Source organism: Nelumbo nucifera, chromosome 3 (genome assembly GCF_055504915.1).
Source record: "Nelumbo nucifera cultivar China Antique chromosome 3, China Antique-T2T, whole genome shotgun sequence".
NCBI classification, from domain to species: Eukaryota; Viridiplantae; Streptophyta; class Magnoliopsida; order Proteales; family Nelumbonaceae; genus Nelumbo; species Nelumbo nucifera.
In genome coordinates, this window is record NC_142651.1 from 55803976 (window position 1) to 55822573 (window position 18598).

Sequence of the window (18598 nt, forward strand, 5' to 3'; positions counted from 1 at the left end):
AACTCAGATACCTTCTATTTTCCTTTGTTTTCCTTGTGAATCTCACTTTAACCCCCCAACACAAATACATGCATCCTTTGTAAGATACTTTGGAATAACATTATTATCATAAAAAACAGTCATTTTCAAAGATATGTGTCTATATTTGATAGGGTGGCATCACTTAATACAACCAATAAGCAACTCTTATAAATAGATCTCGATCCAGGGTTACATACAATTACAGCTTCAGAAAATTGTCGATTCAAATGTTTTGATTTGAAAGCATTTCATGAAAGTAAAATAATTATTTATGATTGCTGGAGAAACAATTATTCAAAAAAAAATGTAATGTTTTTATTATAATGTTTGATTTCAAGTTTCATATAAGATCTAAATTTTAGTACTTCTTATAGGAGGAGTTCTACAGAAAGAATAATCTCCTGGATAACCAGTTCTGTAAGGGAACACTCATGAAATAAGTTTATGATCTCATCCCAGACTCCAAGTAAAATGACTTATCTAATGATGTAAGTTTTTTTTTTCTATTTCAATACAAGTTAGTTGTTGTGAAAATAGCAAAATCAGAAACAAGAAAAACGATTGGCAAAAGGAGAAATGGAAAGAAAAGAATGTAAAATAGAGTAACACAAAATAATACATAAATTTATATATCCAAGGTTCAAAAGATTGACATGTATTGGCCCGTATCGGCCAATAGTATCGTATTGGGAGCCCCCCGATACACCCCTACAGAGGGTGTATCGGGTTCTGACCGGTTCAGGGGGTGGAGGAGCTTTAAACCGCCCCCCTGAACCGATTTTGAAAAAAAAAAACTAAAAAAACAGTATCAATGGCATATCAATATTTAGAACCTTATATATATGTCTTACATCAACATCCAACCGGTCCAATAGGATCAGGTTTAGCCTAATGCCATACCCTATCCGTATTTGTACCAGTTGTAAAGGGATAGTAGGGTGGAAATTGCTATTCCTATTTTCATTCTTAAATAGGGAACCTCTACTTATTAGAGTGCGTTTTGGAAATATGCCCATTGCACCAACTTTATGTTATTATAAACAAAAAGTATCAATTTTATCCCTTCATTGGAGATTCGACCATTTATTAAAAAAATAGAAGTATGTGCTCAAATAACCAAAACTAACAAGGAATAAAAGAAGAGTGGAGAAAAAGAGCCACAAGATTAAATCCCTACGCTTCTAAGAACTGATATGGGTTGTCAGGCATCTAAATATATAATTAGAACAAGAATATATATTATAAAATGTTTACTTGATCCATTACAACATATTGGTTTATCCTTTCTTTCCTTGATGGAAAGTGGAAAGGGAATTGGAGTTTTGATTGTAAAATGTCAAAGTACATTTTGTGAAAAATGAATAGATAAAAAGTAAGCAAACTTTAACATGATTAGTTGAGATCTGGATTTAACATACAGCCAATATTAAATAGAAAATACACTGTAATTGAACTCTTAAGTTGTTCCTTCAAATTCATTTCTTTAAATGACTCCCCCTTTACATCTCCTATTAATTCATGTTTTTCAAAATCGGACGGACCAAAACCAGATTTTTGCTAAAAAACGTTGATTTGGTCAGTAAATCGCTGATCCAGGCAGTTGAATTATTCGAACCATTCAATGGTTTTGATCATTTTTTATTTTTTATTTTTTTTGTTAGAACAGACTATCTGTTCAGTTCGAACGGTCAGTCCATTCAACCTGGGAACCGGATCCCTGACCGATTCATTGTCCGGGTCAGGTTTTAAAAACCTTAGATTAAGTCATGCCATTGGCTTTATCCACTTAATAACCCTCCACTAATCTCCACTCAATAACTCTACATTACAGCCACCGAAACTTACACCAGCCAACTAAGTACAGCAGAGTTTTCTCATGAGAATAACACATGCTCAGCCCATTTCTCTAGCAGATAGCATGACTATCCTTGTGATAATCCTGATGCTTCAGCCACTTATTATTATCATAAGAGTTTTAAATTTTAACTTACATTTTCTTTTGTTTGTGTAAGTGGATCAATAAATTTTAAGAAACAATTGATTATTAAAGTCAATATTTATAAAAATTGATAATAATTGGTTTTCTAAGAATTAGCATATATATATATATATATATACAAGTCCTAGTTATTACTATTCTATCATTTTTCAGCATTTCTTAATTGTTTTATGATGGTCCATACTTCACATGAGCTATTGAAATATGCGTTTATTATGTTTATATATCTCATTCATCTATACTATGTTTTAAAAAGCAGTTATCTATTTCAGACTCCTTATATTGCTTCACAACCCTTTTAGAATTTTGTGGATTTTTTTTTTTGAATTTTCAACAAATATATAATTAAATATGAGATTATCTATTTAATCTCACTTACAACTGATTCAGTTAATAAACTGATTGTAACATGAACATCTTTTTAATGACTCCGGATCTCATACCCACAAGAACTCTACCCATGCATGCCTGCCTTGGGAACATCTCCCCATGCATAATAACACATAGGAAGTTTTGATGTTCGCCATATGTGGCTGTAATGTTATTTGGGTAGGTGTGGATAGAGTTGTCTTGAATAAAAAATCCGGATACCACCCTATGCATCGCCTGAATATATTTCTTCTACCGTAATTATCTAAGAACCAGATTTAGTTCATTAATATAACTTTTGGGATTTATTCGAGTTTTTCCAATGTATTCATGTTTATCCATGCATATCCTAAAATATTTATCCAAAATTTATCCCAATACATCTCTTAAAATTACTTTTTCATTCTCTTTTCATTTCCAAAGCTCTTTTTTTTTTTTAACTTTGATTTATTTTGATCTCAATCAAAACATGGCGTGCGTTGGAAGGTTGGGTGGAGTTCTTTTCTAAATTCCTTACTTCGAAAAGCTTAAAAGAAGAGGAATTTAGAAACACCAAGGGATCTGTTGGACTATAATAGTAGCACTTTTTTTTTTAGGGTTTCGTTCACCATCCGTAAAAAGATATGGACAGAATGGTTTAATAAACAAATTCTATCGGTCTCTAACACACATTCAGACACCCTACGTGTCTTCCTTCTGACATCCACACCCTTATTATTTTAAGCTTCCAATAACCTGAAAACGGTATCCTACAAGCACATGCTTAATAAACAAATGAATAATGGAGGTCACCACGTATCAAACTCCTAGGAATACTCCCAGAAGATGGTCTCACCAAATCAAACAGGTGGTAGATACCCATTGGGCTCTAGTCCACTTAATGTTTTTAAGCTATTCTTTTAGAGAAATGCTTTCTTTTCTCCTACGTTTACAGCTGTGAACTCTCAAAAGGGCTATTAGTTTTAGCTTGTAGACATAAGCCCCAACACATACGTGTCCGGTGGCTATGAGCTTCCTTTTTCTTTCTTTTCCCTGTATATCTATATTAGATTTAGCAACATATAATGTAAATGGCTTGTTTTAACCCAAAAAAGTTGTAATGTAACTTGCTGAGGCATGCCAGCCAATATGTCAGCATTCCTGAGGTTTATAGAATACCATCATATATTAAGGTTATGGACTACAGCAACCCTAGTGTTGTTTATGATCTGAACTGTTGAATTGGAATCTCAGGATCAGTTGATTGTTAATGATTTTTGGACTCAAAACTGTCACATGAGGTGGCCCACTCATCAAATGGTCTAGATCACTGTAAATAGTTCATGATTGTGAGATGACATGAAGTTCCATGAGGATGCACAAGAATACATGGTAGACCCACTTAGGTCATGGATCAAATACTTGATCATGATGGAGCATAAAGATAGCCTGAACTTAAAGAGTAGATGGATAGAGATTATTTGATAGGGACAGTTAATTGACTGATTGAATGAGGTAGGAATTATGAGCTTATATAAATATGGCAGACATTACAAACTAATGCCATAGAATTAGGAGGGAAAGCTTATCAGTAATCAAGGAGAGCTTGATTTATATTTTGGGGGGTCATGGCAGGACGATTAGGCTGGGGAATCCTTGAAGAAGGTTGGAGGAAAGGGCCTTGGACTGCTGAAGAGGATAAGTTGCTCACTGAATATGTCAGGTTGCATGGAGAGGGAAGATGGAACTCTGTGGCAAGGTTTGCAGGTAAATACTACTTAAATCCTCTGTTTTCAAACTGGGTCAGCTGTCTTTTGGTGTGGAAAAATCTGGGTTGTGACTAGAGTAGGTATCAAACTTGGCCTAGTGAACCAGTTTTTCTCAGATCAATTACCTCCCCTCTCTTCTGTAGATGAGATCTTTCATCACCACTAAGATATTTGTCTTACCTGATGAGTCGTGGGCATGGCTCGTTCACTAGGACTAATGAAATGCCAGTAGCTCTTTTGTTTATTTTATTTCACTTCATTTATGTATTTAGATGTGTCATACTTATTACTGGGTTTCAGGGTTGAAGAGGAATGGTAAGAGCTGTCGGTTGAGATGGGTGAATTACTTGAGGCCAGACCTCAAGAGAGGACAAATAACTCCATATGAAGAGAGGATCATCATGGAGCTACATGCTCGATGGGGAAACAGGTAATTAAGGCAACTGTATCATGTCTGAAGTTTCTAAACTTGGAGATTATGAAGCTTGATTATTATTCTGCAATTACTGGAAGATGGGTTCCATTCTCAGGTGGTCGACAATTGCAAAAAGCTTGCCTGGGAGAACAGACAATGAGATCAAGAACTACTGGAGGACCCATTTAAAGAAGGAGCACTCTGAAAGGTCGAAAACTCGATTTCGAAGATGGCAACAGCTTCAACAAAAGAAGCAGCAACTACAGCAGCAGCAACAACAACAGCTGCAAGAACAACATCAACAAAACCAATTTGACATGAAAAAAATCATGTTTCTATTTGATGAGAGTAACCATAGATTGTCATCTCTATCCCCAGTGAGGCAAGATATGGTCTTCATATATCCCAGCAACTCTGAGGAGCAATGCATGATGTCTTCCATGTTTAACAGCAGTGCCTCTGTGCAGGAGGCCTCAAGTGAGGAGATCCTATGGGGTGACCTATGGAACTTGGATGACATCCATGCCAACTTGGACACTGCCTGTTCAACCAGCAAAGCTAGCTTGCCAAATTTGGTCACTTCTTCACCTTCTGAGTTTAACTGAGTAGCCTTCAACTTTAAGCACAGTGTCTGATACTTATTGGTGTAAATTTTGTCTGATACCGAAAGGCAAACCTCTTATGGTTTAAGTTGGTATTTTATTAGACACGGTTATAATTAGGCCCAGTTATTTAATCTATGGAAAAGAAAATAGATGATATTTACCAATATTTTTCAGATAAGAAACCTGATATGGAAGAAAGACGAGATAAAATAGTTGAGCAAAGTTTAATTAAATAGATCTATCACGAAGTCGATTCATACGTCATGTTTTAGTGGTGAAGGATATTCTTATTGTGGATAGTATTTAAATAAATAGTGAATGGGAAATCATAATAAATAATAACTTGTGCACGAACTGTGTTTGGGAAAGCAAATAGATAAGGGTAAACAGAACACCACAATGAGGGTTCCCGCACCAGCTTGCAAGTGGAGTGATTAGGGAGGTGTTCTTCTGGGTTAAGAAAATGGGTCTAGAGATAATGCTATTCTACTCTCTAGTATGCTTAAGCATGTCAGCAGATCCTGCTTCAATCTCCCAAATGCAGGGAAGCAATAGGTGCCTTGTCTGTCCTTGTACTGTTTTTTAAGTCATCAGGCATCAATAAAATCTTTCTGCAATAACTATTGAACTATTCATACTGGCATTGCCCCATATCCCCCTGAATAAGGCCTGAAATGGATTTTGAGTTTGGTAGAAAATATTAGCAAAGGGCTATCTGCCTACATGTCTTCGTCTGGGCCTAGATATATAATTATTTTAAAGGCTTAAGCTTTCATGCATGAGACATACACTTTTTTTTTTCGGTATTGAAGCACTCGCCTTAAGGCATACACTTTGAGGCAAGGTGTACAAATGAAAAGAATAAAGCCTAGTAACAGTGTAAAAAGGTGTAGGCCTCAAAATATATGGAAAAAGCAGTTTAATTATTATGGGCCAAATGAAAAGCCAATAGGGAAAATCAAGTATTATTAGTTTTTCTTAGTATTTTAGGAAAATTCGATGCAAAAAAAGGACCGATCAAGTTCTTAATTTCTCTTGGATAAATCAAATGAGTTTTTTTCCTTATTATTCTAAATCTAACATCCCAAGTTTGTTATTTTTCTCATTTCTTTTCCTAATAGATTGTTTCCTTTCTTCTAAACTATTCAATTATATGAATGATTCTACATAAGTTTCCTTTCTTCTAAATTGTTCATTTGAATAATCTGAGATCATTGCATTTTGAAACAAGAAATGTAAAACGTTTATAATTGTTAGCTGATTAATTACTATTGTATTTAAAACTTAAACGCTTAGACTTATTGCTTATAAACTCCTATTTTATGAGTATTTGTACCTTCAAATGATTCCAACTTGATATATTATATGTTATTTTTATCAATTTATAAACTTTAATTTATTTTTCCCTTAAGCTTTGAGGCTTACACCCCACCTTTTTGGGCCATTACGCCTCAGTTATACCTTTAACCTTTTAAAACCTTGCCAGAATACAGAGAAAACAATTTCATCTCCACTTGACACATGGTGATTCAACTGTATTTTCTGAATAGCGGTTGGGCCAGGCCCAGGGAAAAGCTTTCTAAGACATTTCAGCATCATATTTACAATCCATCATGCACCTATTTTACAATCCAGAGTGTTGAACAACTATAACATGCTGGAAATATTCTATTGGATGGAAAATCAGGATGCTGAACTACCTTAACTCCTTTATAATTGCATGAATACATCATTTGAGTCCTGGACCCTTGCATCCAAATTTGTGCAAGGGATGGTTGTGGAATGCCTTTTTGGTATAGTTCTAGTACAAAAAGAACGATCCAACAGTCTTGTCCCAGTTACGAGATAGAGCACCCTTTTATCCCCCTTTTCTAGAATAGAGTAAAACATTTTGAACTATTTTCCTAACCATGTACTTGGTCTGCACCAAGTGAATGCTCTCTGAATACTCTCAGTACAGTTGAGCCCTTCAAATGATTTCTTATAGTATTATAACAACTTCAGGATTACAAAAAGAAAAGAATGCATAAATTTTAGTTGCTGCTTATGTAAACTCTAGGATAGGCATAGAAAAATAAAATTACTATCAAGTCTCAACAGATTGATCAAGGCAGATGAGATTCAACTCTAAGTTGACTCAAGCCAGATTCAGGGCCAAAATTTCACTGGATCTTTTCAATCAATAATTACTGTGGCATATTTCATAGTGTATTAGAAAAGCTCTAAATTGTAAACATTCTCAATGTTTAGGGTCTTACATTTAATTATCCAAAGATCAGTTGTGTAAAAAACAAAAATAGGATCAACCGTCTTTCCCTTGTAGATTACTTTTTTACAAAGTCAATATACTGTAAAATACCAGTGAATAAATTCTGATTATAATTGAAATATGACAGTGATTTTCTCTGTAGGTGGAAAAATGTAATTACAGAGGAAAGATTATTCAAATGCTTGAATTTTGGACTTCCTATCGGAGTGGTAGTGCAAATCTTGAGCATTCAGTCTGGATTGGTGATTACCTGCATCATATGCTCTGCCCATCTCAGTAATTGTTTTATTGGTAATTTGAAATTTTGTAAATTTGTGAATGAGAATGATTACAACATGAATGGTTGGCATGATATTTCTTAGTGATTCTCCAAGTTGAAGCCAGCAAAAATTCTCAGTATTGAGCATTCCTAAATATGGTATTTCAAGAGACAACACAACCAGCAAATTCCAAAATGCTTTTACCAATTTATCTCAACTTTGGATTTCTTGGTCAGGACTGCAGTTCGTGGAAAAGTAGGTTTTATTGGCCATATATTCATAAGTTAACGGTTGCCAATGATCTTTGCATAACATTGTACAAAGTAAATAGCATAATAGATCCACAAAATTTAGACAGATCTACACATGTCAAGTTGTCAACATGAAAAACAAATACTTGGGGGTCATAATTACCATCACAGATCACTTAATGACATGAGATGGGACGGGAAAAAGATGGGATTATAGGAATTTGGCTTTGGTCAGGGCAAAGCCCGTTCGAGCAACCTTTACTGCCTTTGCACTGAGAATATCTCCCTACTTGTATGCTTTATTTCATGGAAAGATATTCCCAATAAAAGGTTGCAAAAGGCTGTTAGAGCGGTGTTGGCACAGGTTTGCCCTGATGGAAATCGATCTCGGATTATAGATCCCAATTCTTGGGATGTGGAGTGTAAGAGTTAATACATGTAGGGGAAACTTATGTAACAAAAACAAACACCTTCCTTGTAGTATTTCCAAGAGTTAATACGAGATCCATGACCCACACATAAATTATTAATTATTTAATAAAATATTAATAAAACAATTTCACTAAAATAAATAATTAATAAAAATATTAATCAATAATAATTTAATGATTAATTATTTTTCCAGAATAAAATATTAAAATTATTAATTAAGTCATAAGTATTAATAAAATAAAATATAAACTAATAAAAATTAAAATATTAATTAATGTCAACAATTAATGTAAAATTAAAAATTAACAATAAAATATTTAATAATTAATTAAGTTACTATTTAATTGTAAATTAAATAAATATTTTATATTAATAATTTAATTAAAATAAATTAAAAGAAATAATTTATCTATAAAAATAATTTAATAGTTATGAGTAATTACTATTAAAAATATTAAAATTATTAATCAAGTCATAGGTATTAATAAAATATAATATTAATAATAACTTATAAACTAATAAAATGAAAAATATTAATTAATTAAAATAATTAATTAACTAACTATGGATTTTCAATAATTCATATCTAATGAATAATAAAATACTAATTATTAAAAAGTATTATTAACTAATTAATAATTAAGAAAAACTAGTTAATAATTAAGAAAAACTAGTTAATAATTAATTAACTAAGTAATTAATGAAAAATAAATAAGGATTTTACTATTAATCTAATTAATGATTCAATAAAAATAATTAAATAATAAAAATGTTAAATAATTATAAATAAAGTAAAATATTAATTAATTCTTAGTAAATATTAATAAAATAAATTTTAATATGTTAATTCTTAATTAATAATTAATTATATAATTATCGATATTAATTAGATATAAATTATTTCATTAAAATATACATAATTAATAATTAATAATAATAATAGAATATAAATTAATAAAATTATTACTTTTACTAGGGTTGATTTTCCCACTTTTTTTCCCTTTTGCAACCAAAATCTTTCCTTTCCCATCCCATACTTTCCCATCCCACCAAAATCTTCCCACAAACCAAACAGAGTCTAAGAGAAAACCATTGAACCTGTTTTGGGAGAGAATTAGGACTTTATCTCCCCTAAAACAGTCAGATTAATAATATATATTAATAATAAAATGTATCCATACAAGAATACCCTGCCGCCCATGTACTTAAAGATATACTAAACAGCTCTCTCGACATCTTCTCATAAATATGTTGATTTTCTATGTTTTGATATGAGTTTGTACTTATTTTATGGGGATAATGGTAATTATAATTAAAGATTACCACTTATTACTGTGAAACCTAGGGAACTACCATAGGATTTATATATTTTTTATTTTAAAAAACTCATTGACTAGGTAACTAGACGACAAGGCATCCCTTCGTTGCCTAGCTTTGCCTTGGCACTTTGAAAACTATGGTTTGTTGATTGGATTGATTCTTAGGGTTTTGGTCCCACTTCTCTGGTTGGCAGACCAGTTTCTTTCCTTATTTGGACTGTTAATATCATATTAATCTTTCAGCCAACTATTCTTGGATTGTATTACTTCAGTTTGGTGCCATCTTGCATTGTGGAGCTGTATTACTTCAGATGGCTCGAAAGGGACTTTGAAATGGAAGAAATCAGGGGAGCTGTGTTTTCAATGGACAGATCTAAACACCAGAACCAGAGGGGTTCAATTTGGCTTCTTTCAAGATTGTTTGGAAATAATCAAATCAGATTTGTGTTAGGACTTTGTTGAACTTGTTGAGGATCATTTCATTAATCCCGGGATAAACTCTACTTTTCTAGCTCTGATACCTAAAAAGGGAGATGTTATCCAACCTAAAGATTTTAGTGACGAGTATCTACAAAATTGTGGCAAAGTGCTATCTTTGAGGTTAAGAGCAGCCCTTCCAAAATAAATCAATCGCAAGGGGCTTTCATCCAAGGTAGATAGATTACTGACCAGATTCTAATAACTAATGAGAGTGTGGAGGACTTCAAACAAAGGGGAGAGAAAGGATTAGTGTGTAAATTAGATCTAGAAAAAGCTCATGACATAGTAGACTAGACTTTCCTGTTGGAAACCTGGAGGAATTATGGATTTGGTGAGAGGTGGTGCAGATGAAATAGAAGGGTGTCTAGAAACTTGTTATTGTGTGGTCAGAGACTTCTTTCCGGTTACTAGAGGATAGACAAGGTGACCCACTATCCCCTTTCCTCTTTACCTTGATAGTTGATGTGCTCAATACTTATTGGGAGAGTAGATAGGTTAGACCTAATAAGAGGGTGGAGGGCAGGAAGGGAAGGCACAATTGTAACCTATTTGCAATTTGTGGATGATACGATCATTTTTTGTGAGACAGGGGATACACATAAGGAAAGAAATTTGAAATGGATGATAAAGTTGTTTGAACTTGTTTCCAAGCTAAAAAACAACTTTGAGGAGAGTTGTGTTGTGGGGGTAAATCTGGAAGAGGAGTTGACTAGGGTAGCGGAGTCTATAGGTTGCTCTACTTCTAGTTGGCCTTTGAAATACCTAGGAATGCCTTAAGGAGTAAGCCCAAGGGAAAGTAGGTTTTGGAATCCGATAGTAGAAAATTGTGCAAAGAAATTAGCAGCTTGGAAGAGGAGTTATGTGTCTTTTGGGGGTCGTATCACTTTGATAAAAGCTACCGTAGCGAATCTTCCAACTTACTTTCTTTGTCTTTAGGACGCCACAACAGGAGGTATTGAAAGTAGAAAAGATCATGAGGAACTTCCTATAGGAACCTAGTGAAGATAGAAAGGATCATCTGGTTAGATGGGAACAAGTGTGCAAGAGGAGGGAGCAAGAGGGTCGGGATTAGGTAACCTAAGGAAGAAGAATACAACTTTGTTGGGAAAATGGTTGTAGAGGTGGCACTAGAAGGGGATAGGCTTTGGCATAAAGTTGTGGAGAGCATTCATGGAGTTGCAGGTAATGGTTGGGATGCTGGTGTATCTCAGTGGGCTACTTTGAACTCTCCATGGAAGGTTATACATAGCATTCTTCCCTAGTTCCTTAGCCTGGTCAAGTATGACATATGCTCTGGTGACAAGGTTCCGTTTTGGGAGGATGTTTGGATTGGTAACTCTACCCTCAAGGGTCTCTTTCCTTCTTTGTTTTCCGTTACCCTCCTTAAAAATGAACCTACGTAGAGGTTTGTGACTTCTTCTCAATCTTCTTGTTTAAGTTGGAATTTGGGTTTTAGAAGAGACTTGATAGACTCTAAACTCCAACTTGTTGCTCAGCTTCTCAAAATTCTCGACCCCTTTTTCTTGGACCCTTCTGAGCCCGATGCTTGTGTTTGGACCCCAAACCCCTTAGGCTCCTTTTCATGTGCTTCTTTCTTTTCCTCTTTGTGCTCTGTCCCTTCACCTCAACCTCTTCATTAGAAGAAGATTTGGTCCAAACCTATCCCCCCTAAAGTCGGAACTCTATGCTGGGAAGTGACTCTGGGGAAATTAGACACCTTGGACATGTTGCAAAAAAGAAGACCTTGTTTTCTCTGTTGCTACAGTAGTCCGAACCAGTAGAAGAGGAGAAGAAGAAGAAGAAGAAGATGAAGATGAAAGAACAGTCGAACCTAATAGGTTAAACCCTATTTGCCGACCCTTAATATTGATTAGGCTCTAATTAGTAGTATAAAGACTAAACTGCCCCCACTTAAGATGAAAGCTGTACTTTCTGCATCATATTTGATAAACCAGATGCCATCTAAGGTGTTGGGTATGAAAACCCCTTTCTCTGTTTTGTGCCCCACTCTTCCAGACTTTCCCCTTCCTCCTCGGGTCTTTGGTTGTATATGTTTCATACATGTGAAGGATCCAAAGAAGACCAAGCTGGATCCTAAGGCTACAAAGGGAATATTCTTGGGGTACTCTCCTACACAAAAGGGTTACAAGTGTTATGACCCTGTCTCCAAGAGAAAGTATGTCACCAGAGATGTGGTCTTCTTTGAATCTCAACCCTATTTTCAGTCTTCTCAAAATCCTCTTCAGGGGGAGACTAGTGGGATGGAAGAGGATTCTCATTCTCCCTCTTTTTTTGTCCCCCTATCTGCCTCGGGTCTTCCATCCTCTCCTCCTACTCCTTGTTGTGACATTCTGGGTCAACCCAGTGAGGCTCCCACTGTGCCGGTTACCTCTCCTGATGCTGCAGATGTTCCTGAAGGCTCCAGTAGGCAACAAAAAGAGATACTTACATACAACAGAAGAAAAAGGGGCCCTCAACCTCATGACAGCAACCAGTTGGACTCGGGTCAATCTGTCCCTACAATCCAAGGTAATTCAAACTCTCATACTTCTGATTTGGATCTTCCTATTGCTCTCCGTAAGCCTATCCGCTCTTGCACCACCCGGCACCCCATTGCTGATTTTGTTTCTTACTCACATTTATCTCCTGCCTATCACTCCTTTGTGTCTGCTCTTTCCTCTGTGCGTGTTCCTTCTAGGTACTCAGAGGCTGTGTTTGATCCAAGGTGGAAAGAAGCTATGAATGAAGAGATGAAAGCCCTAATGAAATCAAGAACTTGGGAATTAGTGGATCTGCCAGAGGGGAAGACCACTGTTGGGTGCAAGTGGGTGTTTACTGTAAAGCACAAGGAGGACGGGTCCATTGAAAGGTACAAGGCCAGACTTGTGGCAAAGGGGTTTACTCAAAAAGAAGGGATTGACTACAAAGAAACCTTTGCCCCCAGTAGCAAAGTTCAACACAATTCGGGTTCTATTGTCACTAGCAACAAATTTTTCATGGGAACTTCATCAGCTGGATGTGAAGAATGCCTTCTTAAATGGTAACCTTCATGAAGAGGTATTTATGGAACCTCCACCAGGCTATGACTTTGGTAGAAAGGTGTGCAAACTGAGGAAAGCATTATATGGGTTGAAGCAATCTCCCCGTGCATGGTTTGAGAGGCTTTGTGGGGCCATGAAGAAAGTGGGGTACACTCAGAGTGGTGCAGACCATACCTTGTTCATAAGGAGACAGGATAGCAAATTTACTGCGCTCATTGTTTATGTGGATGATATGGTAATTACCGGGAATGACTTGGAAGAGATAAAAAAACTGAAGGAGTTTCTAGCTTCTGAATTTGAGATCAAAGACTTGGGTCATTTGAGATATTTTCTTGGGATTGAAGTTGCCAGGTCAAGAGAGGGAATCTACATATGTCAGCGGAAGTATGTTCTTGACCTCCTAGAGGAAACAGGCATGATGGGGTGCAGGCCAGTAGATACACCAATAGAACAAAATCATGGCCTGTAGGAATCAGTAGGGGAGGACTACTGTGATAGAGAGAGATACCAAAAATTGGTAGGGAAGCTGATATACTTATCCCTCACTCGGCCAGATATTGCTTATGCTGTGCATGTTGTCAGTCAATTTATGCACTCTCCAAAGATCCCTCATTTGAAAGCAGTTGAAAGGATTCTCAGGTACTTGAAGACTTGCCCAGGAAAGGGAATTCTCTTCAGGAAAAACAATAGAATTGAAATTGAAGCTTATACTGATGCAGATTGGGCTGGTTCTGTGGGAGACAGAAAATCAACTTCAGGATATTGTACATTTGTGGGAGGGAACCTGGTCACATGGCGTAGTAAGAAGCAGAATGTTGTGGCTAGATCAAGTGCAGAAGCAGAATACCGAGCTATGGCACACGGGGTAGCTTAACTCTTATGGCTCAGAACTCTTCTTAATGAGCTTGGTATTAAGGCTGAGGGTCTTCTCAGGCTGTATTGCGATAATAAAGCTGCTATCAACATTGCCAACAATCCCGTAAAGCATGACAGGACAAAACATATTGAAATTGATTGACACTTTATCAAAGAGAGAATTGTTTCAGGAGAACTCTATGTGTCGTATACACCATCGGAGATGCAAATTGCAGATGTATTGACTAAAGGGCTGGCAACAACAAAGTTCAGGGACATACTTGGCAAGCTAAACATGATTGATATCCATGCTTAGCTTGAGGGGGAGTGTTAGAATGTTGAATGATGTCTCTTTGTATGAGTGTTCGGCTGATAAGAGTTCTTATTAGCCCATACTTGAGTTCAAGTTATCTTGTAACTGGGCCTGTGTTAATGGGCCTAAGCCTGTTTAATGTTTTAAGTTACTGGGTGTCCCATCACTAATCAGGGGCATTCCAGTAATTACTTGTATCTTGTACTACATTCAAATATAAATAATAACATGGTCGACTGGCTAGTATAGTTCGACATTCCAGCATCTCTTCTTCTTCTTCTTCTCCTTTCTGCTACTTCGGCTACAGTAGTTTAGCTTTCATGGTATCAGAGCATTAGCTTCTTCTTGGTTTCAACCAGCACACACTCTCTTCTCTTTTGGGCTAGGTTGCAACTTTGAGGGTTTTCTTGAGGCAGTATCCCATTTTACTTATAAAAAAAAAGGTGCTTATTGCGTTTCCAGCCTATCTTGGCCTGTCAAGTAATTTTCAAAATACCAATTACTCTTATTTGAAAAGAGTGCTTTTTCACCAAACACTAATAAGTGCTTATTAGAGTAAGCACTTATTTATTCAATAAATACTACCAAACAGGGGCTACTACTGGTTGGTGTGAATCCTTTGTGGTTCACTTATTTCCTGGAAGTGCAAAAAATAACAGACTGTTTCCAAATCCTCTATTGAAGTTGAGTATCAGTCCATGTCTTCTGCTTGTAGTGAAATTATATGGATTAAGGCCTTACTTCAGTAGGTGAGAATAGATCATCCGTAATTCCATATCTTGTGTCCCTCTTTGCTGACAATATGAATGCCATAGATCATCCTTCCAGTTTTCCATGAGAACACCAAAGAGCTGATTGCCATTTTATTAGAGATATACATTGCAGGCCAAACCACTCTCCCACATGTCTCTTCTGAACTCCAACCAGCTGACCTCTTTTACTAATGCAATGAACAATCTAGACATAATTTTCTTGTTGACAAACTTATCCTTACTTCTTAGTATCAGTTTGAAGGGGGGAGTAGAGAGTCTTTTGTGAATGGGATGGTGGTATACTATAGCTTGTAAGCCTTGTATACACTGTATCATTATGTACAACATCCATTTATTACTTGTGATAAAGTTCTGATCTGCACTAGAATTCTGTTAGTATTAGTATTAGAGAGACATCAGAAGGGATACTAGAGAGAATAGGAGAAGAAGAAGAGAAGAGAAAAGAGAAGAAAGGGAAAAATCTGGTTTGAACTAGAGAGCTTGATCACCCTCTCTAGTCGGCCAGGTTATATTTATATGTTTCTATTCAATAATCAAAAGACTATTATGTCCCTACTTAAGTATGGGACACATCACTTAACATAAACATTACGCATCAGCTTTAAACATAAATAGAAAGACTAAATTACCCCTATATAGTCGACACTAACACTCCCCTCAAGCTGGTGAGTATATATCATATAGTCTCAGCTTGTTACATATGTAGTCCACTCTTCCCCGACTCAACCCTTTGGTGAACAAGTCTGCCCATTGACTCCTTGTGTTAACATATGCAGTATCTATCACTCCACTAAGCACCTTCTCTCTCATAAAGTGACAAACTTCTATATGCTTTGTTCTCTCATGAAACATTGGATTAGAAGAGATGTGGACTACAGCTTGGTTGTCACAATAAGGCTTCATTGGAGTGTCAATCGAATATCCCATCTCCTGTAGAAGCCACACTAACTCACAAGTGGTATGTGCCATGGCTCTGTATTCAGCTTCTGCACTGCTTCTTGCCACAACTGTCTGTTTCTTACTTTTCCATGTCACTAGATTACCCCCAAGGAAAGTACAGTAACCTGTAGTGGATCTTCTGTCAGATACAGAACCAGCCCAATCAGCATCGGTGGATCCCTCTATTTTGAGATTTCCTCCATTTTTATATATCAAGTCACGACTAGGAGCTCCCTTCAAATACCTTACAATCCTTAAAACTGCATTCCAATGTGGAACCCAAGATTTCAACATAAATTGACTCACCACACTAACTGCAAATGAAATGTCTGGCCGAGTAATGGTTAGGTAGTTTAGCTTACCCACAAACCGCCTGTACCTTCCAAGATCTTCAAACTCCTTACCCATATCACTGCTCAACTTGGTATTTGGTTCCATAGGTGTTTCAGCTGGTTTGGCACCTAACAATCCTATTTCTTCCAATAAATCAAGAACATACTTCCTCTGGCACAAATTAATACCATGCTTAAACCTTGCTACTTCTATCCCCAAGAAGTATTTTAATTTACCAATCTAGCTTTCAACCAATCTACACCACCATCAGGTAAATGCTTAACAGTGTATACCCACTTACAACCGACAGCCTGCTTACCAGGAGGGAGCGTGGTGAGATCCCACGTATGATTATGAGCTAAGGCAGAGAGTTCTTCTTCCATTGCATGGCACCACCCTGGCGAGGCAAGGGCTTCCTGGACATCCATAGGAACAAAAATAGAAGACAACAAAGAAATAAACTAGCAATGGGAAGTAGAAAGGTGAGAGATAGAAGCATAATTAGAAATGTGGTGAAATGTGCAATTGCGTTTACCTTTCCCTAAGGCAATTAGAAGATCAAGGTCAAAAACTGGGTTGTGGTTGGTGTGGGAACAACTGTCGGATCTGTCAACGGTGACGAAGCTGGAGGAGCTGGTATATGTTGTCAATGCGTATACACTTGATGGATGGGTGGCCGTTCAACAGCAAGTTGCACTAGAGGCAAAGACTTAGTCACAACTGGAACAAGTGGAATGGGGTCCTCAATGGGAACTGAAAGAGGAGGTGCGGAAGAAGAAGGGACATCACCTGACCCCAAGAAAAATGGAGTAGACTCAAAGAAAGTAATATCTACACACACAAAGAAACATCGAGAACTAGGGTTATAACACTTATAACCTTTCTGGGTCTGGGAATAGCCAAGGAAGATACACTTAGTGGATCATGCATCCAATTTGTCCTTTCCTGGTCCAAGATTATGAACAAAGCATACACACCCGAAAATCCTAGGAGTAAAGGAGAACAAAGACAAGGTAGGAAACAAAGTGGTGAAAGGGGAATGAGCTTCAAGGATGGGTGTGGGCAACCAGTTAAACAAGAAGCAAGATGTAAGCACAGCATCACTCCAAAAATGTTTGGGTACATTCATATGGTGCATAAGGGATCGAACAATTTCCAAAAGGTGATAGTTCTTTCTCTCAGCTACCCCATTTTGTTGTGGGGTGTGGATACATGAAGTTTGATGAATAATGCCATGTTGTTCCAAATACTCCTAAAACAGTGTATAAAAGTATTCTCGACCATTATCAAAACGAAGAATCTTAATGTGTACACCAAATTGGTTGCGGATTTCAGCATAAAATTTTTGGAAAATGGAAAACAATTCACTCATTTCTTTCATTAGGTAAAGCCACATCATCCTTGAATAATCATCAACAAAAATAACAAAGTATTTGTAACCATTGTATGACACTATTTTATTTGGACCCCAAACATCTGAATGAACTAAAGAAAAAGGTTCGACATATGATTATTAACCCTAGGACTAAATGGAACACGATGATGTTTCCCCAACTGACACAATTCACAATCCAAAACAGAAAGATGACTCAATGACGAAACAAGAGACTTCAATACTTTAAGCGATGGATGACCAAGTCAACAGTACCACTGAAGAGGAGAAAGGAATGTCTAAAGGGATGTTGACGAGCTACCACCACCATCAAGATAATACAGTCCACCAGCTCCACGCCCTCCACCAATCTTCATCCCCGTCTTGAGATCTTGAAAGACACAAGAAGAAGGGTAAAAAGTGATAGAGAAATTAAGAGACTTGGTCAACTTACTAACAGACATAAGAATAAAAGGAAATTTGGGAACATACAAAACTGAGGATATAGCCCCTCATTCTTTGGTTGGCCAAACAAAAGGGGAAGGATAATGTGGGGATGTGTGAGGGTTGTTGTTTGCTGGACTCTTTGGGAGGAAAGGAACACCAGAATTTTCTCTGAAGCTGAAGGAAAGAAAGAATGCCTTATTGAAGTAGTAACAATGAGGGTGTTACATTGGCTGAAATCCTTGGACCTGTTTGTTGATATTTCTATGGATATGTTGCTGAATAGCTGGTTGGAGGTGGCAAATTCTGCTCCTGCTCGCTCTTTAGTTTGTCTTGTGTGGTCACCACCAGGAAGTGGAC

At 36.6% G+C, this 18598-nt stretch overlaps 2 protein-coding genes across 2 annotated transcripts in view; one reads left to right on the top strand and one right to left on the bottom strand.

Moving 5' to 3' along the window:
- Positions 1–3925: 3925 nt before the first annotated feature.
- LOC104600989 (uncharacterized) lies at positions 3926–7157 on the top strand. Its single transcript, XM_010264174.3, has 3 exons — positions 3926–4135; positions 4438–4567; positions 4668–7157. Exons 1-3 carry the CDS (start codon positions 3997–3999, stop codon positions 5155–5157), a joined length of 759 nt encoding a protein of 252 aa, XP_010262476.1. The 5' UTR covers positions 3926–3996; the 3' UTR covers positions 5158–7157.
- Positions 7158–7304: 147 nt separating this feature from the next.
- AAS (Pyridoxal phosphate (PLP)-dependent transferases superfamily protein) overlaps positions 7305–18598 on the bottom strand; it is a 59593-nt gene continuing 48299 nt past the window's right edge. The window contains exon 14 of the mRNA XM_010264176.3: positions 7305–7676. Coding sequence (XP_010262478.1) covers positions 7673–7676 — 4 coding nt within the window. The 3' untranslated portion in view covers positions 7305–7672. The remainder of the gene's footprint in view (positions 7677–18598) is intronic.